At 55.6% G+C, this 26,990-nt stretch overlaps 1 protein-coding gene across 6 annotated transcripts in view; it reads right to left on the bottom strand.

The window, feature by feature from the left end:
* LOC119102506 (protein vav) overlaps nt 1-26,990 on the bottom strand; it is a 31,145-nt gene that overhangs the window by 211 nt on the left and 3,944 nt on the right. Inside the window, exons 4-20 of one of the 6 annotated variants that reach the window (XM_037225880.1) lie at nt 25,963-26,021; nt 25,538-25,609; nt 24,402-24,519; nt 22,072-22,242; nt 19,686-19,889; nt 18,802-18,921; nt 17,221-17,346; nt 16,641-16,762; nt 16,294-16,342; nt 13,587-13,643; nt 10,643-10,839; nt 10,121-10,238; nt 8,964-9,137; nt 8,567-8,647; nt 3,162-3,281; nt 845-973; nt 246-392 (exon numbers count right to left, since the gene is read on the bottom strand). In XM_037225880.1, coding sequence (XP_037081775.1) covers nt 351-392; nt 845-973; nt 3,162-3,281; nt 8,567-8,647; nt 8,964-9,137; nt 10,121-10,238; nt 10,643-10,839; nt 13,587-13,643; nt 16,294-16,342; nt 16,641-16,762; nt 17,221-17,346; nt 18,802-18,921; nt 19,686-19,889; nt 22,072-22,242; nt 24,402-24,519; nt 25,538-25,609; nt 25,963-26,021 — 1,959 coding nt within the window. In that variant the 3' untranslated portion in view covers nt 246-350. Of the gene's footprint in view, nt 1-245; nt 393-844; nt 974-3,161; nt 3,282-8,457; nt 8,497-8,566; nt 8,648-8,963; nt 9,138-10,120; nt 10,239-10,642; nt 10,840-11,348; nt 11,370-13,586; nt 13,644-16,293; nt 16,343-16,640; nt 16,763-17,220; nt 17,347-18,801; nt 18,922-19,685; nt 19,890-22,071; nt 22,243-22,745; nt 22,846-24,401; nt 24,520-25,537; nt 25,610-25,962; nt 26,022-26,990 lie in introns of all 6 variants that reach the window. The other 5 variants (XM_037225882.1, XM_037225883.1, XM_037225881.1 and 2 more) reach the window with 5 other exon arrangements.

Below are 26,990 nucleotides of genomic sequence, written 5' to 3'. Positions count from 1 at the left end.
CACTTACCAAAAGTTGTTCGAAAAAAACAGACGCGCTCCTTGAATCTCTCAGCTTAAAGAATCCCGGAACAAACGTCAACAGTCCACAGTCGTGACCGATCAGAGCTTGAACATTAAAGATCCCAAGAAAGCTGAAGGAGATGGGACATACTGTAAGCAAAAACCAAACAATGACAGACACGCCGAAGGGTGGCAGCCCCCCCCCCCCCGCCCACACGCCGTCTCCGAGACGAAACACCGCGTACCCGGAGAAGTTTTCTGCGAGGGTGTGCTGCTGGTAGTGTTGGATCAGCTTTATGATTGACGGGAACTGGCGAGCCGGACTGAGGCTGTAGCGGGTGTCAGTATCGTCATCCTGGCGAATCTTCATGTGGCTCACCTTCTCCGCCGCGCTACAGCGAAGACCGGACGGTCAGAGCGGACGACCAGAGTGAAGGGTCAGAGCGGACGGTCAGAGCGGACGGTCAGAGCGGACGGTCAGAGTGAATGGTCAGAGCGAACGGTCAGAACGAGCGGTAAGAGCGGACGGTCCGAGCGGACGGTCAGAGTGAACGGTTAGAGCGAACGGGCAGAGCGACCGGTCCGAGCGTAGATCAGAGCAGGCGGTCAGAACGCATGGTCAAATACGCGGGATATCTCTCAACGTTACTCCCAGGCCGCCCATCGCAAACCCCATCGCAGACAACGCCCTCACAACGACCGACAGCGTGTTCAAGACGAATTTAGACTCCATAATTGGCCGGTATACTGGGATCACTGATAACATCTCCCTGCCTGCTCCGATAGCATCTCTTCTCAAGCTGTGGCATGCGGGCCAGCGCGGGCCCCCGTCAGCTGCACTCACCGTAGGCTCAGCACAAACTTGTTCTGCTGGGCGGCCGACACGCGCACCAGGAACGTGCCAGGGCGGCCGGTGCTCGAGCGCGCGCTCTGCCTGCACCCGGTCCATCTCGCCCGACCACCACGGCTGCTCCTGTGGACCGGTGGCGCGCGCTCACGAGAAGGACCACACTGCACAGACGGTCAGAGGCCTACAGAGTAACGCGCCAGACCAGCACTGAACAGACGCCGAGTCGCCTGCTCGCACCCGTGCGTGCAAAGACAACGGTGCGCAGGCTCCGCCGTGCATGGTGTGCTGGCCTGTCCGGGCGGTGTGAGTGTGGCCAGGCTGGGCGGTGTGAGCATGGCCGGGCTGGGCAGTGGCGTGTGGCCGAGCTGGGCGGTGTGCTGGCCGGGCTGGGCGGTGTGAGCATGGCCCAACCGGGCGGTGTGAGCACGGCCCGGCCGCAAGGAGCGCGCGTCAGACGCTGGACACGGCATGCTTCGCAGCTGGAGTGGTCGCGAGGAACAAGCTAACTGTGAGAACTCCCGACCTGCCTCCGGGATAGAGACAAGGGGAGGAAGAACATCCGGGACCACCGAGAGTCGAGGCCGCCGGGACCTGAGACAAAAGGAACAGACGAGATCGCTGGGACGGAGACAGGACGAACAGACAGGATCACTGCGACAGAGACAGGAAGGAACAGCTGGGACCATCGTTGTGGAGACACCATGAACAATTGGGACCACCGGGACGAAGACGACAGGGACAGATCGGATCACTGGGACAAAAACGGGGAGGGACAGGCGACACCGTCGCGACGGCAATCCGGCGGCGATGGGCCGACGATCCTACGGAAAGTCAGCGGACCAAGACGGTGGACAGCAACGCGAGTCGTTCGGCTCAGCGCAATTAGTTTTCGCGGTGTGCGGGCAACACTCGTATTTACTGCACACGCTATCCTTCGGTTTCCTCACGCATATCGGGATCGTTATAGGCTAAGTTCAGCCGGCAAGAGCGCATTTGTACGGCGGCAGCAAAAAGCAGCCCGGTTAGACTAGCTCGCTCGCCGCCGCCGCAGCGTGTCAACGCGCTGGGGCGGCAGGGTCTGCCTGTGGGACAGGGCAAGGGGCAGGGTTCTGATTTGTTTAGTCTAGCCTCGAGGCACGACACGGTCGAGGTACTAGCGACTGTTGTTATTGGGGCTTCGGGCGCATTCAGCTGCTGAGGTTATATCGCGTCGCCTGCCTCTCACCCTGGCAGGACGGGCGGGCACCACGGGGAATCGAACCCTATACCTCTGGTTTTCCATACGCACAGCTTGACCACTGTTCTGGTATCCCGAGGTAGGGGGGGGGGGACTGCGTGCATGGGGGTCAGGAGCTGAAAACTGATCAGTAGAAGCTTTCGACTGTTTTTATTTTTTAGTTGCGCACGCCCAGTGGAAATGCGCGGATATTTCTTTAACGCAGCGCACGACAACGTGTAACCCTTTGGGGAGCGCTGGCTGCTACACTGGTGATGTACGCATCCCGCCCGGAGACCAATGCGTCCGTCGGGAATCGAACCCGGGTCTGCCCGGTGGAAGCCCCAAGCATATTTCCGATACAGCTATTTCGTCTCCGGGAGTGCACATGCACCACAAACACTGCGAATGTCCAAATATGCACGCTTTTTGGTGGCAGTGTCAAATCAGCTGTTTTGACAGTAGTTTTGGCAACCGTTTTGACGACGAAAGCACGGTGACGAGCGAGAATAATTGGTGAAAACCACATGTGCTGGTAGTAACGAAGGCCTAGTTCTTTATCAACCTTTGCACATCACGGAACTGCGACATACAAACAAGTTGACATCAGTTCTTAAAATCCAGTTTCATGTACCTGCCACTTAGGAAATAACCAATTCAAAATGCACATAATCAAAAATGCTTTCGAGTTTTCGGAGCGTGCCAAGTGCTAGTTTAGTGTTATTCAGTAAAATACCGACTAACTACAATAAAGTAACAGATGAGAAACTGGTTCATGTGCCCAATCATCCCAGTGAGAATGCCAAATTCAAGACATAAGGCTGACTATAATGATGATGATGATGATGATGATGATGATGATGATTTAAGTTTTAGGGCGCGCCGAAGTCATAGGTCATTCGGCGCCCACCAGATTATGTCACAATGACGTGCAAAAGCATACACGATTCAGTAACGGCACCCAAAGCAGACCGAACACACTCAGTTAAACCACACTTTACTTTCCAACCATCACCCATCTCACTGCACAAAGTGAGACGCAGTCTGCTACAACACGCGGCTAATACGCTGACGACGCGGCCGGCCGCCTCCTACCTCGATGTTGAGATTGACGTAGTCTGGCGGCGAGCTGGGCACGGGGGAGCTGGCCGCCGGCTCGCCTCCGCTGGCCGAGAAGGACGAGCTGCGCGAGCCGGAGAGCGACGATGCGGTCCGCTGGGGACCAGATACAGGCTTCAGTCACGGATCGGGACAGTCTTCAGTCGCGGACCGGGACAGCGCTCAGTCACGGACCGGGACAGCAATCAGTCACGGACCAGATAGGCTGCAGTCACGGAGCGGGACAGTCTTCAGTCACGGACCGGGACAGCGCTCAGTCGCGGACCGGAACAGCCTTCAGCCACGGACCAGACAGGCTTCAGTCACGGAGCGGGGCAGCGCTCGGTCACGGAGTGGGACAACGTTCAGTCAGGGAGCGTGACAACGTTCAGTCACGGAGCGGGACAACGGTAAATCACGGAGCGGTACAACAGTAAGTCACGGAGCGAGACAAAGGTAAGCCACGGAGCGGGACAACAGCAAGTCACGGAATGGGACAACGGTAAGTCACGGAATGGGACGACGGTAAGCCACGGAGCGGGACAACAATAAGTCACGGAGTTGGACAGCCTTCAGCCACGGTCTGGGAGAGCGTTCAGTCACGGAGCAGGACAACAGCAAGTCACGGAGCGGAACAGCCCTCAGTCATGGACCGGGACAGCCTTCAGTCACAGAGCGGGACAACGATAAGTCACGGAGTGGGACAACGGTAAGTCACGGGGCGGGACAACGGTGGCTCACGGAGCGGGACAACTGTGGCTCACGGAGCGGGACAACGGTGGCTCACATAGCGGGACAACAGTCAGTTACTGCGCGGATCAACCGGCGGTAACAGGCTGACACAATGATCACAGATGACAGATCACAGGTCACAAGCCACGGATCACGGCAACAGCGAGCGACACAGACAAGAAAGCAGAGGCGCGCGGGTCAACAGAGACGACCAGGGAACCCGGATAAACACCTCCAAAGGAACGCTTCTCCGCCAGCTACTGTCACAGTCACGGATGGCCGTGCAGGGAGCCAAGGAAGCGAAGGCCGCCGGTCTGACACGACAGACGCAGAGAACCCGCGAATACAGAGATATTCACGGGCGGTCCTGAGAGCCCGCACGCTCACCCCCGCCTCCATGGCGTCAGGTCGGGAGAAGCCCACCCGCCGCCCGCCGCAGACACTGCACGACACCCAGAGCCGGCGGTATGGCACGCTGCCAGCCACCCCGAACTGGGCCGCCCCGACCGCCCGCTCTGCTGTCCAGTCGTCCAGCACAGCCCCGGCCCGGTCAAAGGTCAGACGGGTCAGGTCGGGTCACCCCGCGTCAGGGGCGAGCCCAGGCGTGAAGCTCGACAGACCATTTTGGTTTGGATGGGTTTGGATTAGCCCTCCGGCCAGCAGTGACCATTCCAGGGCTATGTGACGAAGTAGAGTGGATGACGGTGAGGCAAAGCTACACACATCTGGGGGTCCGTCCGGCAAAACTCCGTCCGCACAGAAATCTCTATGCGGGGTATGTGCCCGGCGCTCGTGCGGGGCCTCACCAGGGGGCGCTTAGGGCCACTTATGGCTGGTGCATGTAGCTTGGCTCGGATAAACGGGGCGTCGCGACGATGCAGAACAGGGCGAGAATGAGGACAGATGGGCGGATGTACCACGCTGCAGACGGTGGTTCTATTAATATATCCCGGATCGTACATCGCAAAGGAGAGTTTAACATGGAGTCATACACACAACGGCAGGCTCACTTTAGCCAATATGATTTGGGGTCGAATCACCTACCACAAGGAAACCACAGCGTTCTTTTAAGTCATTGACTATGGGCAACCACGGGTCAGTCGCATTTTATTAAGCATCCTAACTGCATATTTTCATAACCTCAGAAATCCTACGGTAACCAGTCCGCTGTGACAGCCCGCTAAGTGGATCTAGATTTAAAAAGTACAACATTGCCCACACCGAATTCCATTATTTCAGAAGTTCTTCGGATGTAGGCCCGTAATCATAGCACTTCCATCCATCCATCCGCGTTTTAGCTAACGGCGGTCTCTTCAGCGTCAGTCGGTTCGTTGGCAGCGACCGCCCCGTGGGATTTGAACCTGAACCACAACGGGCGAATCAGTCGGCTAGTCCGCAATGAAAAGGTCACGTGGCAGCTGGCCAAACGTGATCGCTCTGGCACGGGGCGATCCGACAACGTTGTGCGGGAGCTTCCAAAGTGGGGACCCAGCGATCGTAGGTGGTGACGCCCTCTAACATAATGCATCTCACAAAAAAACATCACGGAATATGGGGTTAAGGGGGCCATGATTGCAAGTTTAGGCGACATGATGTGTTGTGCCCTGCCATTTTAGATAGCCTGCACGAACTTACGCCAGCACAAGAGTTCATTTTCCAATAACTGGATGGGTCTAGCATGGTCTTAAGTCAAGGTTACCCTTACCTTGCCTGAATTGCCTGTGACCCTGGCAATCAGCAAACCCGATACCGAAGCACCTAAACTAGATTCTGTCCGTAGGTTTTGATCTTGTACACAGCGCGTACGAAAACGTCGGTGATGGGACTGGAAGCAATTGCGTGCGAAATGGTTTGTGTCACATCAAACATCGCTACTCAGCCTGACCAAAATTGGGACCGAACAGCATACACATCTCAGAAACACCTTACTCGTTAGAAACGCCCAACGGCGAAGAGCACACACCTGTGGTAGAAAGGACGGCCAGATATGGCAAACAAGGGGATAATTCAGAAAATAACGCAAGCGGGCGCGTGATATCGACTGCTGACCTTTCTTAGTGATGGCGCAAGTAGGAGTGGGAAAACGTATGAACAGTATGTCGTGTAAGGGGATAGATCTATTTTCTCCCTACCCCAGGAGCATACTTCCGCAAAATGAGTTTGGGGGTTGAGCAGCAATTGACGAAACGTGCACCAAAAATACGCTAAGAAACGACTTCCTCTACGGATCTGGCCCGCTTTCTTCTCAAATTGCGGGATGGGACCGGATTCTCTCCGCAGCTGAAAAGGAAACTATCTCGCCTCACCTACTTCATGTCTTCCAACACCATTTCAAATGATTTGTCACAGCTTAAAATGTCAAAAATGAATGCTTAATGAATATGGACCTAATGACTGCTGCACTTTGCATCAAAGCTAAAAAAAAAGACGGAACACATTCGGAGCGAATCCAGACTTTGATATTAAAGGGAGGCTCTGCTGAAATTTCTCGTATTCCCGTCAATGTGCGCGCGCGCGCGTGTGTGTGCGTGTGCGTGTGCGTGTGCGTGTGCGTGATAGCAATCACTTGCCAGCCCATTGGTCGCTGGTACTTCCAAAGTAACACGTCTGAACAAAATACGCACTATGGTATCATTTCACATCTACGCAAAAGCCGTTCAAGGGTTGGGAAAGGAGGAACGAAAACAATACCAGATATTTAGGATGGTATGTGCAGTCGTTGAAAGATTGTGCCGAGTCTCTCTTAACACCGGTCGTATTTTCTGTGCACATTGTGACATATTTATCAGATGTGCCGGCGACAGTCGCGATGCCAAAACTGAAGGTGACAGTCAGATACTAGTCCAAACAGCCAGCCATTCATTTATCCATTACAGCCTCATCGGTGTTCCCGGGAGGCAGGTTGGTGTATGAAGTATACAGAAGCGATATTTGCTATGGAGGCGGTCACAAAGTGAGGTGAACAGGGAAAAACGACGAATTGACTGTAAAAATGTGTAAAATAATTTCCATCTCACACTGGCTTGCACAAATGTTTGATGTGCTTGCCACACTGAAAGAGCATAAAAGTTCTATGTTGCTATGATTGCCACTTCAAGCCATCAATGAACCCCAAGAACGAATGTCACATGTGTTAGTTACTAGTTAGTAACTAGAGTGCTAACTAGCTGGTAGATATATTAATAACCAGCTAGTAATACATTCGGTTAAGTTAGGTATATACGTACACACCAACATAAACATATATATGTATACACACATACATATATATATATATATATATATATATATACATATATACACATATACATATATACATATATACATATATATATATACATACATATATATATATATATATATATATATATATATATATATATATATATATCGGGCTCTCTCCCTCTCCCTCTCCTCCCCCTCCCGTGCCTCTGCCCTCCCTCTCCCTCTCCCGCTCTCTTTGAATAAGTTGAATTGTGCATACTATATACCAATACTATGGCTGAAACATTGCATGAAAAAATCAAACTGAGCTATAAAATGACAAAAAACATATCCTACCATACCACACCATACCACATATATACCATATACAATACATATACCATATACCATATATATATATATATATATATATATATATACCATACACCATATATATACCATATACGATATACCATATACTCGTTGCACCCAAATAGATTCGCATACCATGGTAGCTGTGGCTGGTCAAAAACGCACCAGGAATTTCTAGCTGTCTAGTCTGCAGGTCCTTTTCAACCTGTTCGAAATTGTATCCCCGATAATTGCAACCCACCTTGCGCCGAATCGATCTCCGATCGATCCAAGGGATCTCGGCTTTTCGGTCGGCCAAAAATGAAAAATAAAGAAGAAATTTGAAGAAAATCAAGAACGGGTTACCGGGTGCTTTAGTGTTTCTTTCCACATCTTAGCTGAAAGTAAACGTTATCTTAGCACAACTCTGAATTTCCCACCGTTTGTGTTGCCAATAAAATGGACGTTCATAGCCCGTGGTTGAGATATCGCTCAGAGCAGCAGTTTGCAATGCCTTTACATTCTTGCTTTTCCGAATCCGTTCCACACCCTCAAAGCGAAAAAAATGCATGCTCTAACGCTTGGAAACTTTCAGTGTGTTTCAAACGCTTGCAACGTTACGGTTCGGAAGCTTAACATTGCAACTTTCCAAGAATTTTCAGCGGAAACCTCTTGGAATACAAGCGACTGGTAAGTCCCCGTCAGACGATTTCAGCCACGCTCGAACGACACCCTTCAGGAAAGTGAAGCTGTCCGCTTATTTTCAGAGCAATTTTCACAGCAAGCAAGCAATAGCAGCGCAGTCAGTGTATTGCTATCATGCTACAGCGGTTATCATATCAAGGCGCTGGCGTGACGCGTAGGTTTAATAGAGCTTTACGGAAATACTTCACCCCTACCAGCGCGGTAAGCCCAGAGCTACCATATCAAGGCGTTATCACGCCCGGCGGCGCCTGAGCGCGGCTGCGGAACGGGCGCGCGCCGGGCGCCGGCGCGAGGTGCTTACCATGCGCGGGGCGGAATACCGGCCGTTCACTGGCGACCCCTGTAAGCGGGAACAGCGCAGCCATCAGCGGCCATGCACAGCGGAAGCAAGACGGGCACGGCGAGCTCACCGACACAGCCCACAGGGGCGGAGCGCGGCGCGGGGCGCCTAACGAAACGGACCGGGCTACAGGAGGCGCGGAGAAGTCAGGCTGGAAGGCGAGACAGACATCAGGCGGGCGCGACCGACAACGTGCGGGGTCGTCTGGTGGTGAACGATCCACCCCGATAGCCGTATGCACACAGACGCAAAAAGAAAGCATCACGACCACGCATTTTGTCGGGTGCACAACCAGGCAGCGCTTCAACGGAGACCAAACAGAGGCAGAACTCAAGCAAACATCCATCCGACGCACAGCAGGACACTCGCTACGCATTCACGGGGGCCGCGAGACATTCGGAAGTGCGGACGGACAGGCCGGCGCCGGACCGTGGCGGAGGGAAGGAAGGAGGGGAGCCGCAGCCCACCTGCTGGTGTGACGAGCCGCGGCTGGGCAGCTGCACGGCGCACACGTCCGGGTCGCCGTCGTCGCCGGCCGGCGGCCGCGGCGGCAGGCTGGGCGGCTGGCGCGCGCCGCACATGCCGCTGGCGCGGATGCAGTGTTTGTGCGCCTTCCGCTCGCACTGGCCGCAGCGGTAGCCCTGCAACGGCGGCGCCCCGCTCCAGGTCAGCCGGCGCGGCCGCGGACGCACGCGGCGGGACACAGGCAGGTGATGCCACTGGGTCAGGCGGCGGAGGTTGCGCGACCCCAATCCCGTTCGGGACGCGAAGCTCACCACTTCTGTGACCCTGACTCTAAGGCGGCGCGGGCGGCGAACGACGAGCCAATGAGCCCACTATTATAGTATATCATCAGCTGACCTCCCCCCCCCCCTTGTCTCCGCCAAAGGAATTGTATCCTGCGTTTCTTACAGGCTGGTCTTCACTTCATGAAAGGACTTATACTTACACGTGCCTGCTTAGCGCAACTCTCAACACTGCAGCCAGCTGAGGAACCTGGTGCATGTGGACGCATCAGGACTACATGACGAATTCCCGCAGGTACTGGCTACTGAATGGGATCTGCTGAAGATGGAGAGACCCTGCACTTCGATCTGGTGCAGATAGCCGAAAGGAGGGGACAAGACGTGCTGCTGAGTCGTTTGTGGAAATAATTGTAGGTAAGCAACAGAAGATCATTTCGCAAGATACGATTTTATTGAATACACCTGAAAAGTCGAAAGACAATTTTTGTGGTCTAGATAGCCGATAGCCGATAGTGGTCTAGATAAGGCTTGTTTGGACTGCAAGCTAGTCATATACGAAATGTATGCTGGGTCCGTCTCAGCCCATTGAGAACGGGTGATGGAGAGCTAGACCAAACCACGCTGCCGCACGCACTCAACGAGCTGACATTGTACACCGACGGGCCGCCGCCCGATACCGGACTTGAGGGGGAGGGGGAGGGGACTGAGAGGCTCATATTTTCCTTACATAACTTACCAAACTCTGATGACGTAATTTTTCTTGTCATTGACTTCATAATCTTCTAATACCTGTTCAGCATTTTTGCCCCAGTACTATTTGGAGAGGGTGTAAGAATATTCCCTTCGGGCGCGGGCTACATACCCAAAGTCGAACTCACCTGTAAGAACTTGCCCTTGAGCAGTTTGAGGCAGGTGTCACACTCCTCGGGTCGACTGAAGGTGGCCAGTGCGAACACGTGGTCCGTGTACTTGTTCTCGCTCGGGTCCACGTGCTCCCTGCACCGACGAAACCCCACAAGGGTCAGTTCTCGGCGACGCCCAACGGTCGGGCGGTCCGACCATCTCCGAGAACAACCGCCTCGTCATCGGCTCGCAGTCGTCCATGCCAGGATGGCCGGTGCACGTGAAAACAGTCTCACGGCGACTGGGTCATCACAATGTGAACATACGCCACGGACTGACAAGGCGCCAGCCTTTTTGGGACCATTGCGTGGCCTGCTGCCTAATTGGCCTCCGGCCTCAGCGACCTCCCGCTCAGCCTGGTACTCAGCCGGATAGCACGCTGAGGAGGCAGATACCAGCACCAAGCCGGGCCTCGATCAGGCTTACTCAGGTGGGGGTCAGGCCACCGAGTCAGGTCAGCGAGGCGGTCAGGCCAGCGCCATCCCCGCGCCGCTCACCGAGCCTCCTCCAGCGCCTTGATCCAGTTGCGCTTCGTCTCCTCCGTCTTGGCGTACAGCGTGTAGACGGTCTTCTTGCGCTTGTGCACCAAGTGCCACATGTGGGACCAGCGGGCGTCCGTCCTCTGCGACTTGCGCCGATCCTCCAGGTCAAACTCGCAGATCCGCAGCCAGTCTTTGTAGCAGTACTGTTCGCCCTGAGGACGCGCAACACCACCGGTCGCCGTCAGGGTGGCCGGCGACTCCGCGACCACGCGGAGGTCACGGAGCGGCGTGGGTCAGACGGCCGGACGGCGTACGGGTGCAGATGGCCGAAAGGTAACTGGTGGCATGGTGAAGGGCAGGCAGTGAAGATATATTACATATGAAGATATAGCACGGCATAGCTCATTAAGTGCGCACTGGGTGTATATCTAAAAACAAGGGATCACGGGGCGAAAGGGCGACCAGTCTTGGCCAGGTGCCGCCGCGAGTTGAGGGAACGTCTCGAGCCAAATCGCGTCCAGAAGGGCATACGCCACGCCTCTTCCGGCGACTGGTCAGGGATCGGACAGGCTCCCGCTCGCCGCCGTCCCGACCGGACTCTCGCCGCTCACAGCCGCCCCAGCCCCCGATGGCACACACAAGGCGGCTCATTAAACGGAACGGAGCAGTGTTCCGCGATCGGTCCCAGCAGCAGCGCCGGCAGCGCGGCCCGTCCGCTTACCCAGAACATCTTCTCCACAATCTGACGCGGCCGGGGAAAACGGATGACGGTGAGGCGACGTCGCAGACACCACTATTGTTCTACGACTGCACTGACTTCCAGGGGCCACACACACAACACGGGAGCAGATATCCTTTGCAAAACCACGTGATCGTTAATTTGGCAGCGTAGGTTAGAGCTGCATGTCAGCATAGTTACAATGAAGCTGTAGTGGTCAACCTGAACAAGAGACGAATGAAGACACGTCCGTGGAAGACCGTTCACTACACACGGCTGACAGCTCAACGTCAGCTGCGTCAGCTAACATTGAGATGTACACTGATGCAACTGCAGACAAATGACATCTGACAGAATCACGAAGCGGGAGTGCAGAAGGAGAAACCAGCGCATCACAACACGAAATGCTACCCATATATAGCACGTACGCCTGACCAACGGTCGGAAGCTCAGCAAGTTGGTTCAATAACCAAGCTCGGCATGGCAGCGATCAAGCCCGGAAATCAAGTCCAAGTGACATCAACGGACAGTCAGTCAGATCAAGTCAGATGCCCCGGCAGAGCATGCGCTCATATCTTCGGTTAATTTATAAATACATGTGTTTTCTTACGTAGGCTCCGGCTTTTTCACTGTCTTGCACGGAACGCCTCGGCATTCCACCGTGAGCAAGCAATGATTCATCATTAACAAGTCGGAAGCACATAACATAGAAAGCCAAGCAAGCGCAAAATGCCACGCCCCGAGATCACACTGACCCGAGACCACGTCTCTTCCCGTTCATTACACACTGCTCGCTTTTTGTTTTTCAGTGCTGGCCTTGGAATCAGAAACCTCACTAACACAGCCTGTTGCGAAGATCCTAACCCCATTGTTTTAGAAGCACAATTGCAGCGTAACGGATAACTGTGGCCGGCGGATTGTGGCGCGCCATGCAACGCCATGACGTGGCAGGCCGTGGCAGCCTGACCCGCTTAAGACCAGCTGTCGATCGGTCGTGTCTGGCGAGCCAGGTGATCGAGCGCGGTTTCTGGGACGCAGATCCATACAGTTCACCACCTTGGTGGCCAGGTGGCCAGCGCTATAACGACTGAGCTACGGGGATGGTTTCCTTTTCACAGGCAATTACGTGCAATGTCGCGGGACAGGCCATGACGAACAAAATGCGATGCGTGTTGTCATGCATCACGCGTGCCAGCGCCTTGAAAGCAGTCAATTTGCTCAGAGAAACTGTGGTCAGAGACAACTATGACGCACCGGGCCAAGGGGGTTATGCTCGACCCCAGCTCGGGCACATTTTCTTTCTCAAACTCTTCAGCCAATTGGCGTAGGATCGGTCGCAGCCATTGTATCGGGCCAAAAAATGAGACCGCTGGAATCGTTCTCCTGATCCGAAATAATCGCCAAGACGGATGGGGACAAGACTGTCCCAGCCTTGGTCGTGAGGCACATCCCCGCCCCCTCCCCAACCCTCCACTTCAATCGCCGACGCCGCGGTGGTGTTCACATTGCGTACCCGTAGTGCCCAGCAACAGCGCAAGTGAGAGTAATGTAAGAACCATCTGTTACGCCGCGCAACATCGAGAAGGACATTTACACCACCAGAAGGGCCGCGGGGTGGACATCGCGCAGGACACTCACGCCTCCACGCAACCATGAAGCAGAGGTCACAAGGACGGCCGCACCAGCAGGCGACAACGGAACGGACATCGCGCGGACACTCACGCCTCCACGCAACCGTAAAGCAGGGGTCACAAGGACGGCCGCACCAGCAGAAGACAACGGAACGGACGTCACAAGGACACTCACGCCTCCACGCAACCATGAAGCAGAGGTCACAAGGACGGCCGCACCAGCAGACGGCCACGGAACGGACATCGCGCGGACACTCACGCCTCCACGCAACCATGAAGCAGGGGTCACACTCGGACCACCGGCAACCATGAGGCGGATGTCACGGGGACGCTCTCATCTCCAGACAACTGCAGAGCATTGGCTAGCACTGACCACACCCTGCAACAGACGCGCACGTGTCACGCGGACACTCACGTCCCCAGCAGCCACGGAGAAGATGTCACAAGGGCACGCGTACCACCACAGAGCCCTGCAGCCCACGTCATAAGGGCTCTCACATCTCCCGACAGCCACGGAGCGGACGTTAAAAAGGCACGCGCACGTGCGGGAACCGCAGCACGGACGCCACAACACAGAGAGCATTGTCATCACATACCACCTCCTACTCACAAACACATCACCGGCCTCCTTCCCATAGCTCCACCGTTTGATGTTGGCGGAGAGCGTCTGAAAATGGCGTGGCCACGTGCTTACACAAGATACGCGTCGTTGGACGAGTCGCCAATGGGAGGCCACGTACAATAGATCAGCAAACAGCAGAAGTGGTCCCACAGTCAACAGAGCGGGTTCATTTGTCGCGCCACCCTGTTCCTCATGCCGTGCGGAGATAAAGCCGCGCCGTCATTGCCACAGCCGCGAAAAGGTCAGACAATGGGGAGGCCAATTACCTTTTGTCGACTTTTTTCCAGGCCTCGACAAAGGGTTAATGTCAAGCATTAAAAAAAATGTGAAGACATGGGCCCTTGTTCGCCCCTATTCCCAAACCCATTAAGGTTGCATTGCATGCAATTTCTTACCATGTTCCACATTTGAAATGCTGAAAGCACAACGCGTGGTTTTTGACCATTTGTGACACGGTTCAAACGGACCGTGTCACAAATTGAAACAACTTGACTGCCTGTGGCCTTCGAAGATACAACACAATTCAATGCTACAATTTTTCAAGACCAGAGCACAACGTGTCCGTGAGATGAGTGCTATTTCACCCCCAAATTTACCCTTTAATTTTCGTTTACGGCCCGACTGCGAAACGCCGGTCATAGCGACTTTGACGTCGCAGTGTCACGGCAGATGTGTGAAAAGCAAGAACGGTGTTCAACTGCGGGACACGCCACTACTGGTTGTTGATTTTTGTCGTCAGACTCGCGGCCACCCGGAGGCTATTGAGGTTTGTCTGCGCCAAGATTGCTGCAGTGAATCTGCACCCAAAATACTTTTGTTCCATAGAACGAAGGGTGTTCGCTGCAGAAATAGAGACTGGAAGACTTTCCAACTGGTTACATTTCTCAACGAACAAAAAAATCCGTGTTCTTGCTTTAAATACATGATCGGGACCACGAAGTTCAAGGCCCTACACCAGGGAAATCCGCTACGTACGGTGCATACGGCCGTACATTAAACATACACCATTTAACTCACAGCGATAGTGCATTAAATGATTACTTTAAAACGCTCTACTAGGTGTAGTTTGCAAGACGAAGGAAAAATGCCGATTTTCTTCAGTAATTACAACTACAACCATTCTGTCAGACCCCTTAGGACGCGCATTAATAGCTGAGATCAACGCACCATCTTTCAGAATGAGCGACTGAAGCCTACCGGGCCTCCCAGCCTTCCGCGCTCCACTTCAATATGTATGCATATCCAAATTGTAAGTGAAATAGATGTGAAATACACGTCATTGCCGTCCTTTCCCCGCGTAATTCGCTAGTGTCGCCGCTACCCACGGACTAACATGCGATGACGTGTCAGAGACCGCAGACGGCCCTGCCATATTATGGCAGGACTCATGCGCTTGGTCACCCTACTCAACAGCACGCCAGCGAAGCATGTGGAAACAGCCCTGGACTTCTCGCCCGCCACTAAGATAGCAATACATTCGATTTGCCTTGCTTTTTCCAACGTGTGTGTTCGGTAATGTTTGTAATACACTAATGTACCAAAATTATTGTGTAATAAATGCCACGAAAGCTTGAAACACTCCATTTGGACAAAGAGATAAGCGAACGTGACGCTATTATCCCGCAAACTCAACGCAACGCAAAACGATGACTTTGATTTCTTTCTTATGACGTTTACCAGTGGCTTTTTTCGTGACGCACTTTAGCTTTGGAAATGGGTGTAACACATGATCCATGCGGCGTTCTGGTTCAAACTTCAACCAACCAGTTTGTCGGCGACAGGCCCTGTGTGTGATTGCCCGCTAGCAATCGCATTATTTTAATTGCACGGTCGTTGTTTTAACGGCGGTGGTCGCGGCTACAGGGAAGAGGCGTAGTAGCACTGGGTAATGTTGTTACAAAGCGTGGACAGCGTAGTTTGGACTCGAAAATGATTAAAATTGACATCTTTATTATGTCTTGACGGTGCTGTAATGGCACTACCCAACGATATTATGAACGTAACTAGTCCTGAGGTTTCATTGGAGTATGTTTCCTGAAATCTGCCCCAAGAGTGGACACTCCCTCTAATATGCGGAAGGAAAGGAGAAAATATGAACATTTCAGGACACAACGTCATTAGCAACTGTCGTGGTGTGCTGCATATAACCACGTCTTTCGGTGGCATTCGTCTCAACTCAAGCATATCGTTCGCCAATTACGCGAAGAAGTGAGGCACAGCTGGGCCGAAAAGGCGGCCGATTTTGCAGCGACGGAGCAGGTCGCTCGAGCCCAGCATGCCTGCGGTGAGAATTCGGTACAGCTTTACGAAACATGGGCGACGGCGAGCACTAGAGCCCAGTGTGAGAGAGATGTTAGTTGTCAATAGCAGACGGCATTTTTGTGGTCTCAGCTAGAACGAGATACAACGCAAGACAATGAGACCAGTAATAGGAGAGTGCCAAAGGAGGGATCACGCTTTGAATTACAATGAAGCGCTTTGTCGACGCGGGATTCAGCATGCGACGAGCTCGTTACACGTGGCACATATTGCATGCATCCATGCAAAAACATGGTGAAGGACGTTCGCTGAAGATCCAAGCAATGACCGAAACCATGGCCGTGCTGAATCCAGCTCCAAATGGATCGAAGTCCATAAAACCAGCTACCAGGCCCGCGGATTAAAGAGCGTGCAATACCAGTGTACAAAGACTTACCCTGGTTGACTTGCACATCAATAATATTTCATCGAAAATGAACACATATCTGAAAAAGCAGAAAAAAAGTTGCACCTTTCGCAGCATACGGCATCTAAAAGAACCGATCTGGAAAAATCACAGAGTTTAAACTAAGTTCCGCAACGATCTTTTAACCGCAGGATGAACACGGCTATATGACAACTTACGACACAAATATCTATTGACACCCATCAATGTGCGAAATACGCAGTGTGAGCATTCAAAGAGACAATGTCAAGAGAATGACTGCACACGTCACCAGAGAGCGGTCGGGTACCCTGCCAGGATAGAGCGCTGGCAGGGCCCAGTGGTGCGGCACAGCTCACCTGAGCTTGATCTTGTTCTCGGGGTGGCACTTGACCTTGATCTCTCCGTCCTTGAGCAGGCGGCCGCAGTCCTTGGCTGAGCGGAACGGGCCCTCCTCCAGCGGCCAGTCGGTGATAGAGCTCTGCCGGCCACAGGCACGTCACGGCACCAGGCCCACGCAGCCGCCCGCACGGCCGGAGACGTCACGTGACCCGACCCACACAACCACATCCTACGGCCAGTCGGCACGTGACCAGGCCCACGCAGCCATACCCACAGCCGGGGTCGTCACGTGACCCAGCCTACACAGCTACCCGACAGTGCATGGCGCATGCGTGAGTCTACCGCCTTGAATTGTGCTGCGAAGCGCCTGTCGTTCGTTCCAGACAAACATGCGATTCCGTTCGGAGACACGTTGGGAGAACCATGGCCAGCATGAGAAGCGAACAAACGCGCGGACACTGGCATACGTCATATACGCACATGTGCATGCAAAGCACGCACAAACGCACACGGGCTCAAACACGTCAGCGCGCCACCGCGTGACGCGAGCATGCCGTGGATCAACCCCGCCGGTTGTGGGGCGCGCGGCCGACCTACCTCGATGTCGTGCATGATCTGGAGAGTCTCGTTGTCGCGCTTTACTTCGTTGATAAACTCGGCCACGTCCCGCATGGCGGCCAGGGCGCGCTCCAGCCCGCCGTGGTCGTCGCTGTACTGCGTCGACTGGCGGAGCGGAGGGGCGGTCAGCGGCCGGACGGAGGCACCGACCGGCGGCACACGGACACCGCCGGCGGCGGCGACCGGCAGACAGACGGGGCGCACTGACGGAGGACTGACGAGGGGTCTGACAGAGGAGGACTGACGCAGGAGGCCTGATCGAGGACTGACGCTGGGCAGCTCACATGGCAAGACTGGCGGGCGGACTGATGGGGGGGGGGGGGGGGGGCGGTGGACGAAAGAGAGAGAGAGAGAGCACTAACACTGTCCGAATGACATTGGAGGACTGGTGGGGAGGAATCAATGCAAGGACTAATGGAGGATTGACGCTACCTGACTGACAGGGAAGGACTACGGGGGAGGCAGAAGACTTCGGGGGAGAACTTCGGGGAGCGGACTTCGGGGAGAGGACTGGCAGAGGGGGACTGACAGGGCAGAACTGACGGAGCATGACTGCGGAGCGAACTAACGGCTGAGGACTGACGGGGGCGGTCCGACCCGGGAGGATCTGTGGGCGCAGACTGGCAGGCTTCAGCGCTACCCACGATACGGGTCCAGCGCTGCCCGCGCCATGGCCAGTAATAGAGTGGGACAGCTGGTGAGGGCGTCCTGATGTGGGGCAACCGATAGAACAGGACTGTGCGACCACTATTCTGAACGGACTGGAGAATGCAAGGGTATGTGGCGTGCAACTACATCGTGGATTTAGGGAAGCTACGCCAGATGCCAGTGGATTGAGAGCGAAGCCGTCACCATCAAACAGTGCAGGTTCCGCAAGACCGGACAGACCCCGACGCTGTCGGACCGCACAAAGCCGTCGGCTATGGACTGGGGACCACTTTCTGGTTCTCGGACATCACCTGCTCTGCAATTATAATCAACCCCATTGCTTACATTGAAGTGGAGAAACACAGAGGCGGACACAACAGCAAAGAGAAGACGGCGACAGATAGCGCACAGGCGAACGCCGGACGGGGAACCGAAGGCCAGAGATCGGGGCACAGCCCACCCCAGACATCCCGACCCGCCTCCGCCAGCGGCTAACACACCGACAGAGCCCAGTCCAGCAACGAGCGATGTGCGCCCGATTCTGACCAACGCGCCGACTGCAGCCGGACGTACAGCGGCCGGGGAACCAGCACGGTGCACCCGGTCACAACAGCACAAGACCGCCGCTGCACGCTCCACAGAACTCTACCAGACCAGTCACGCCCGGGAACCCGCGCGGTGCACCCGGTCACAGCGGCACAAGACCGCCGCTGCACGCTCCACACAACTCCGCCAGCCCAGTCACGCCGGGAACCCGCGCGTTGCACCCGGTCACAGCGGCACACGACCGCCGCTGCACGCTCCACAGAACTCCGCCAGCCCAGTCACGCCGGGGACTAAGCGGCGCACCTCACCGTCGCCGGGCCGGGCGACCGGCTCGCGCGAGCCACAACAGCCGCCGCGCCCGCGTACCTTCACGGTGTACTTGAGCAACTCTCTGAGCAGAATCTCGTACTTCAGAATCCGCTGCATGGGGACGGAGAGCAGATCGCGCAGCTTAAACTTGCCTCCGTTCGCCTCCATTTGGCACCGCTGTAACACGCATTGGATCATCCGGTTATCCGCTGCAACACGGCGTCATCATCCGGCTGCTTATCAACACGCCAGGCTGTCAAGGTCACCAGCTGAACGTCACAACTTCTAGCCGGGTTTATCGGCAGCGGTCGGAGAGACAAACGCGGCGTCTGTGAGTTCAGTGCACGTCAGCTGTCTGAAGACGCAGGGCCTGACCGATCCGAGTGGAAACATTGAAAACTGGAACACGTTCAGCCGCGGCGTCCGTGCGATGGTCAGTCGTGCAGTGCTAGCGCCCTTCTCCGATCGTGGTTCTAAGTGTGGCGACCTAGACGTGGTGATTCGCTACAGTGAGTGGTGATTGGTGATTCCCTACAGCAGCAGGGGCTCCCAGTCCCACGCCACCGCACGGGCGTGACAGTGACCTATGGGTGAGACAACCCCCGCAACCCCGCCATGTCCACACCTTGAACGCTCCCCGTCAGATTTGGTCCAATCGCGCACCTCCAAGCCTCGCTCTCCCCAGTCCACCTGTCCATCGATCTACCTCTCCTCCTCCCCTAAACACCACCCTTTCATCACCGCCACCCTCGCGGAGCGCCACCCTTTGACTCACCGCCACCCCGCTCAAGGCCACCAGTCGACTCACCACCAGTCCTGCTGAGCGTCACCCTCTGACTCACCGGCACCCTCGCCGGGCGCTTCTCCTTGCCTCAGCCCCACTCCTATTGAGCGCCACCAGTTGACTCTACTCCCCCAGCAGGCGCCATCGTTTGACTCACCGCCACCTTCTGGCTGAGCGCGTCGTCCTTCTCGCAGAGCTCGTCGATCAGCTCCTGCGCCGGCTGCAGGTTGGAGCAGTACTCGCCGTATATCAGGAAGCGGGCCTTGTTGCTGATGAACACGTTGGATATGCGCGTGGTGGAGTCCGGCCGGCACGCCTCGCGCAGCTCCCGGTGGAACCGCTTGTGAAGATCCTCCAGGCCCTGCGCAGGCGGGAGGGTTCACACGCCGCCCCTGGTGCTGGAGCTGACGGTCCAGCACCAGGGGCGGGCGGTGCGATACTGCGCAACCCGGGAATGGCGGCACCGCCATCCGGCTGGCCGTCCAACATAGGGACTGCGGTCGGTACCGCACCATCCGTTTTCTGCCTTTGCTTACATAAACTTTCAAGCTTTATCACGTGCTTAAAAGGTGTTCGGGTATGGCATTAGCACCGGCCTTGGCCCCGTGTGCCGACGGGACCGTTGCGACCCTGACCCCGGCCAGTCAGCCCAGCCGGCCGTATGCCCCGTAGGCAGACAGTGGGAGCGACCCCAGTGGTGGATGCAGGCCGTTCATCAGAATAGGCTCCGTCCCGACCCAGATAGAACATTGCATTACAGGCTATGGGGCAGAAGTAATTTCCCGCTAGTGATCGGATCTTTTTTCAAGTAATGCGGCCAGCCGGACCTGCCGACCCGCCATTGTTTGGCCGGTCCGAATACGGCGGTCTGAGCGGCGGAAAAATAGCGGCGGTCCGATTGTCAGCGGGCTCTCAAAGAAGGAAGACCGCTTACAAAGGTCTTAATGTTGCCTGTCGACACACGCCCGGGTGGCTGGCTGAACACTCTTCGCTCGGGCTGGGGGGAGGGGCAATTTGACCCGCTGAGATCTCAAAATTGGGAGAGCTAGAGATACCAAATTCACAAGTTTGGTTCGCCTGTGTGTGAACTCCCTATGTCACAATTTGAGGTTCCTCGATCGTGACCCTCGGGTCAAACATGGTCAAACGAGGTTAAACTCCAGATTGGTGTCCAAAGCGCCAACAGACCTCATGCAGCAGCCTTAACCATCAATATTTGTTCTTAGGAAAAGGCCGCTTTAAGGCCAGTGACCTTTGACGTTTAGAAAGTCATGGTGGCCAAAATCCGACGAGTTTTGATTTTGCATTTCAATAAGTATTAATGATGAATAAGTATTAAGGCGTGTCCCTAAAACAAAATGATGGCCTGGGTCATCAAAGGTCAGTGACCTACTCCGACATTTAGGAAGTCCATGAGAGACGCCAGTTGCGGTCCCTGATATCGGTGAATTCGAAATGAGCACTAGAAACTATCACGTGCAGCAGAATCACGAGCAAAAAAGTAGGTCAATTTTGTCCCTAGTCTGACCTTCATGCCTGAACCTAGGTCAGTGGAATTTGTTATAAGCCTCAATTTACTTGTTTTGTTGCTTAAGAAACTACCTCAGAGGTGTGTTGCTTTGTCTAACACTCCGCTGTCGCATCAGATCGAACGATTCCCTTGATTCAGAGGTGTGTTGCTTTGTCTAACACTCCGCTGTCGCATCAGATCGAACGATTCCCTTGATATCACCTTCGCTGGCAGCCACGGCCTGACTGACCTGCCACAGGTCAGCGAGCTTACGAGGTAAATTAAATTTTGTATACCAAAATATTTGTAATCCAATTACCTACAGCCACGCTAACTTTAGCGTGGCCGCGCCCCGCCCTTCCGAAATTGTTCTGTAAAAACATTCGGGAGCCAAATTGACCCTCCCCCCCCTTAAGTGCTTGCTTACGGCAATGTTCCACATTTGCACGGAGTTTTAAACTAAGAGCCATGCCTTTCTCTAAACCTCTCTAGTTTCTGAGCTACCCACCCGCGAATATGTGCAGACTATTTCGGGGAGACTACTTCAGGGTCACCCAGGTATCCACGACGCCATAATAACGTCATTTAAGTCCTGCCATTCCCTTAGCCATGTTGCAATCAAGGTGAACAAAAATATAACTGCCAAGTCGTTAATATCTTGTATTCGTGAGCACGATTTCCAGATACAACGGCCGTCAATTGGCTCTCAGTCAATGTTGTGCACAGTACGACGACATAATCAAACAATGATGTATTGAGAAGCATATTTACTAACCAGAAAATTCTGCTTACTTTATTTCATCACATCTGACGCTTGCTTCAATATCTTTCAATGTACAACATTCTCTTTAACTGAAATACAAGACAAATGCGGCTTGAAAAAAACACGACATCATTTACTAAGCACCAAAATGGAAAGCGTGATTGCCGGCAGTGACCTGCTCATGTGGTGACGGGTTGTACTAATCCGACACCAGCATGTGCTGCCCCATGTCCCTGATGCGCCGCGCGGCCCAGCCCGCCCGCCCCTCACCTGGATGCCCTGGAAGATGGTGACCGTGTACTCGGGACCCAGCAGCGGCCGCAGCGGCTCCATGAACTTCTCGCGCAGCATCTCCAGCACCGACACGTAGTTGGCCTCGGTCTCGAGCAGCTCGTTCAGGCAGTAGTCGCGTTTCTCGAGCGGCGCCTTGGCCGTGGCCGGCTGCGGCGGCGGCGCGCAGGTAGGCCGGGTCAGCGTCCACTCACGCGCGCCCCCGGCGGGCCGGCGGACGTGTGTGCCCAGTCACGAAGTGAAACGAAACGCCGGTCGCGGGGTTCATCTACTGTTCTGGGGACTGGCTACGAACCACGAGCAACGAATTTGATCAGACGCACAACACCTTAAACGTTGTTCTTGCTTGTCAGATAGCCCTGTGACACTCAAAACAAGTGCCAAAATGGTGTGTGACGCTGGTACTGATCCGCGGTTCGGTCGCGGTAAGCCAGTGGTAATCCAGTCTTAATGTGTTTCTATCTACGGAGTTGACTTCGGGTGCGTACGTAAATTTTCACCAAGTCAAGCACGTCAAATTCCGTTTCCGCGACATGCGCTTACACGCGCCTCATCGCGGTCAAAAACCACACGCGACGCACTCCACACCCACTGCCAGCTTGTCCGCGGGCGGCGTCCGTCCAGCACACATGCGCGCGCGTCGGCCGCGTTACCTGCGGATCGCTCTGGAAGCCGGTCAGCTCCTCGTAGATCTCCTCCTGGTGCGACGTGAGCGCCGAGTAGTTGGGGCTGATGCTGACGTACGCGTCTTCGCTGCATGCACAGACGGTCGCGCTCAACGTCCGCGCGCGCATGCGCAGCACGTGCCAGGAGCGGTGCCGCAGCCCAGTCGGCCACACCGAACACGATCATTCGCGGCGGGCAGCGGCCGACACGGATGCTATGAGTGGGGGGCGGTCCGATCGGGCGGCCGCGGCAGCCGGCCGCCCCGCAAGCACTACTACACCCCGTTTGACGTTACGGCTAAAGCATTGTGAAGGCCACGTCTATGCAAAGAATGCTACTCACCTGCTGCCCGTGCGGTCGTGTGACGTATGTACAGAGGGGTTAATACGACCCCAACTTAAGAAAAATATCAAAGGGAGCGTGCGAACAGCTGCTATGCTACAACTTAACTGAACATATCATTAAAAGAAGCCAAAATGCACGCCTCAGACACCCGTCCGTCATTGGAATCGTCGCATATGTGCTAAAGCAGCTGCATGTTCTGGCTCCGCGAAGGACGAGCCAAATGTCCCGCAACTGCTCAATGGCTTGAAGTCAGTCGCAAGTCGAGGTGAATGGGGATAACGGCCCGTAAGGAAGCCCCGGTGATGGGTGATTGCACCCCAGCCATACGAACGTGAAACGTCGATCCAAAGGGTGCAGCGGGATGGAGCCCCGTTTTCAGCGGCAGCGTCGGAATGAACGCGACACGGTCTGGTAGTGCTAGGGTGGCTCCAGACCTCGGGTGGTGCGTCTCGCTTCACCGGCCAGAGCTCCGGATGACCACCCCGCTCCAGTCGCCGGACCGGGGACCATGTCCGGACTGGAGCCCGGAACGGAGACGGGGCCACGCCCGGACCAGAGCCTGGACTGGAGACGGGATCACCCCCGGACCAGAGCCCGGACAAGAGTCTGGAGCAGAGCCTGGACCAGAGCCCGGACCAGAGTCTGGACCAGCCCCCGGACCAGTCTGGAGCAGAGCCTGGACCAGAGTCCGCACCAGAGCCCGGATCAGAGCCCGGACCAGAGTCTGGAGCAGAGCCTGGACCAGAGTCTGGACCAGCCCCCGGACCAGTCTGGAGCAGAGCCTGGACCAGAGTCCGCACCAGAGCCCGGACCAGAGCCCGGACCAGCGCTTGGACCACGGCCCGGCCAGCGGCCGGTCGCCAGGTCGCCAGACCGGCAGCCGCCGCCGGACCGCCACTTCACTGTGGGGTGTGGTCCGGGCTCCAGCGGCGAGAGCACGTCTGAGGCGGCCCCGCACCAGCCCGGGCTCGGCGCGGGCTGAGGGCCGACCCCGGCGGCGGGCGCCCACCCGCCGGCACCGCGCCGTCCACTGGTCACGTGGCCTCTGCTGCCCGGCCGGCGCTCCGCGCTCGGCCTGCCACGGTCATGCTCAGAGCTAGCGCTACCGGGGCGCAATGCAGTCTGCTATGCGCCAGCAGCGTGCACTTGCCGCGCTGCCGTCTACGACGCAACGGGGCGAACGCGGTCATCCACTTAGGAAGCGCTACGCACCACCCAAACATGCCTTGCGGTCGGTGTCACTGCACACGCAGGCGCCACGTCAAGGCCCTGGCCGAGGGGTATCGCGTGCAGTCTACCTTGTCTTTGAGCGATACATAGCAGAGGTCCTCGTAAATGTTCTCCTCCATTTTGTCATTGGACCGGCTCCGAATGAGATGGCTGCGGAGCCGATCGGAGAGGATGCGGTCCTCCACACTGCAATCCCATGCCGGCACAGTGAGCAGGAGGCGGCCACCACGCGGAGGGTTCACATGACCCAGACTGAAGGCCGTCTCGCCCCGAGCAAAGACCGCGGGGGAGCAGGGCTGGAATTTCAGCCGGCTGACACCAGTTCCCGCCAATTTCTAGCTTTTACCGATTGCAAACGGTTAAAGCCGGCATAAAATGGCACAAACTCAGAAGGCCATGCTAGTCATATGCGTATCTAATATGTCGTCGTGCTGTAATTACATTTTCTTATTCAGCCGAAAGACAAGGCATATGACATTGATGCTACACCATGATCAAAACGTGTGGTGCGCTTGCCACAACTGGTAGAAAGTAGCACCTGAACCGGTGGCAAACGACCACTGACCATGACTCGTAAGAAGCATGACTACTCCTACCGCAATGGTCATGGATTACCACTCAGATGTTGTGCTGCATTGCTGCCTTCGTGGCACACATCTCTGCGGACTGTCCCCAGCAAGCGTCTTTTGACAAACGTTTGACAATGATAAATGACATTCCAAGACTAATTCCGGTTAATCGCAAGGGAAGCTGTCTCGTAGGTACTCAATAAGCCTGGTTTACATTCGTGTTTCATGCCTGAATATTTCTGTCGCAGTGCATTATATCGTACTTTGTTTTATTGGAGGGGCCGAGGGCGAGTCGCGCGGCCGCGACGCCAGTGCCGGCCGGAGCCGCCGCACAACATCAGGCTGGGCGTCAGGGCCGGTTGATACCAGACCACTGCTCACACAGGTCGGGACCGCTGCCACTTACCGGACATGAGCCGACAAAACGTGGCGGAACAGGACAGGCAGGACGGGACCCACAGGACGGGGTCGGGCATGGCAGCACGTGACTGCGCAGGAGAGAACACAACACAGTTAGACGGGACGGACCAGGACCAGACGGGTGCGGCCGGTCGAGCACAGCAGCTCCAGCCCACACGGCCGGAGCGGCGCCGACCCCTGCGTAAGACGGCAGCGACCGCGGCGTAAGCACTCACTTGGCCTCCTCGTCCAGGTGGCGGTAGATGGGCTCCTCGAACGCCGACTGGTCCGCGTCCGCCGGGAACCCCCTGAGAACAGCCGCCCCGCGCCGGCCGCGTTACCAGAGTACCCGCCAGCAGTCAGCACCACAGCCGCGTTACAGGGAAAAACCCCACGAGGATGGCGTGATACGCCCACACTGCAGGACTATGGCACACGTGTACATTCTCTGCATGATACATCGGCTGGCACAAGACGTCAAGGACGTCTTACTTCAGTCTACCTACGCACCGACCGGTCGTCTTTGTTTACAATGCTCGGAAAAAGGCGTCACACAAGGTTCGAAAAATGTCGCCGCCGGTTAGAATTGGTTCGCCTATTGCCACTTCATTGATTTCAGTCCGCTCCGCGCCAGCCGCGCAGGCGGAGCGCAGCCACTTACGGGATGCCGCGGGCCAGGGCCTTGGGCGAGCGCGACAGGACGGAGAGCGTTCGCAGAACCTGCGGCCAGAGCTGGCGTCAGGCACACGCCGACCGCCGCGACAGTGAGGGCACGGTGTATCTTAACCAGACCACACTCATCTGGGGAAGTGGGGGGGGGGGGGGGGGGCAGAGTTGTTCGGCTGGGGGCGCGTTAGCTTGGAGCGCTGGTTTGGGTTCAAGCCCGGCGTCAGGCCGGGGGCCAGATCGGCCCCGCCACCATCGGCGTCGCAGTTCGTGACGTGATGTCGACTGCACCGTTAAACACTGCTTCGCATTCGTGTCGGTTTAGGTTCACGCAACATGTTGGGATAACAGGCCATCCATAAATCACGTACAGGCAAACGGCATTCACTCTGCCGAACCGGTACGACCTGTTACAGAGGGAGTTACAGCATGTGGGTCTGTTATGAAACAAAACTGGGACATCGGAGCACTTCCGGCTGTCCGGTTACCATGCGCGATATGCCCTGCCAATCCGCTCCAACCGAGTTCATGCCATATGCACACAGCTGCATGTGGAGTTATGCGATATGTCAGTCCTGCGGAAGTCTGCTGGCTGCAGCCGGCACGCTACACCATCAGCAGGGCGCCTCTTTGCATACGCCCAAAAGATAAGAACTGAATTTAGAGTGGTAACCATTACACTGGATCGCCCTTAGGAACTGCCACGCTGGATTCTGCGGATGACGCGCTGGTCCCTGGAATTACATCATTTCGTATTCAACCGCCGAGCACTGCCGCATGTTAAGTAAGGACACGCGTGAAAGTGTGCCGAAGCATTCCAGCCGTAACAAGAGCGCAGCGGACATGTGATGTATAATAGCCAGATCACGAGTCACGGCCTGTGAATAGAAAACGGACTCAAAAGGACTAGAAAAGCGAATTGCGTGGGATAATGGTGGTCTCTAAAGAATGTGTACGACATATTTCAAATGACGTAAAGCGTGGCTGAAAGACAAGTCGGTAAAACAGGCAGAGGGGACACAT

The sequence above is a fragment of the Pollicipes pollicipes genome, unplaced genomic scaffold, assembly GCF_011947565.3.
Source record: "Pollicipes pollicipes isolate AB1234 unplaced genomic scaffold, Ppol_2.1 Scaffold_5724;HRSCAF=6776_pilon_pilon_pilon, whole genome shotgun sequence".
Lineage (NCBI taxonomy): Eukaryota > Metazoa > Arthropoda > Thecostraca > Pollicipedomorpha > Pollicipedidae > Pollicipes > Pollicipes pollicipes.
Note: the sequence above shows the minus strand (reverse complement) of the source record. Positions and strands in the feature narration are given on the sequence as shown.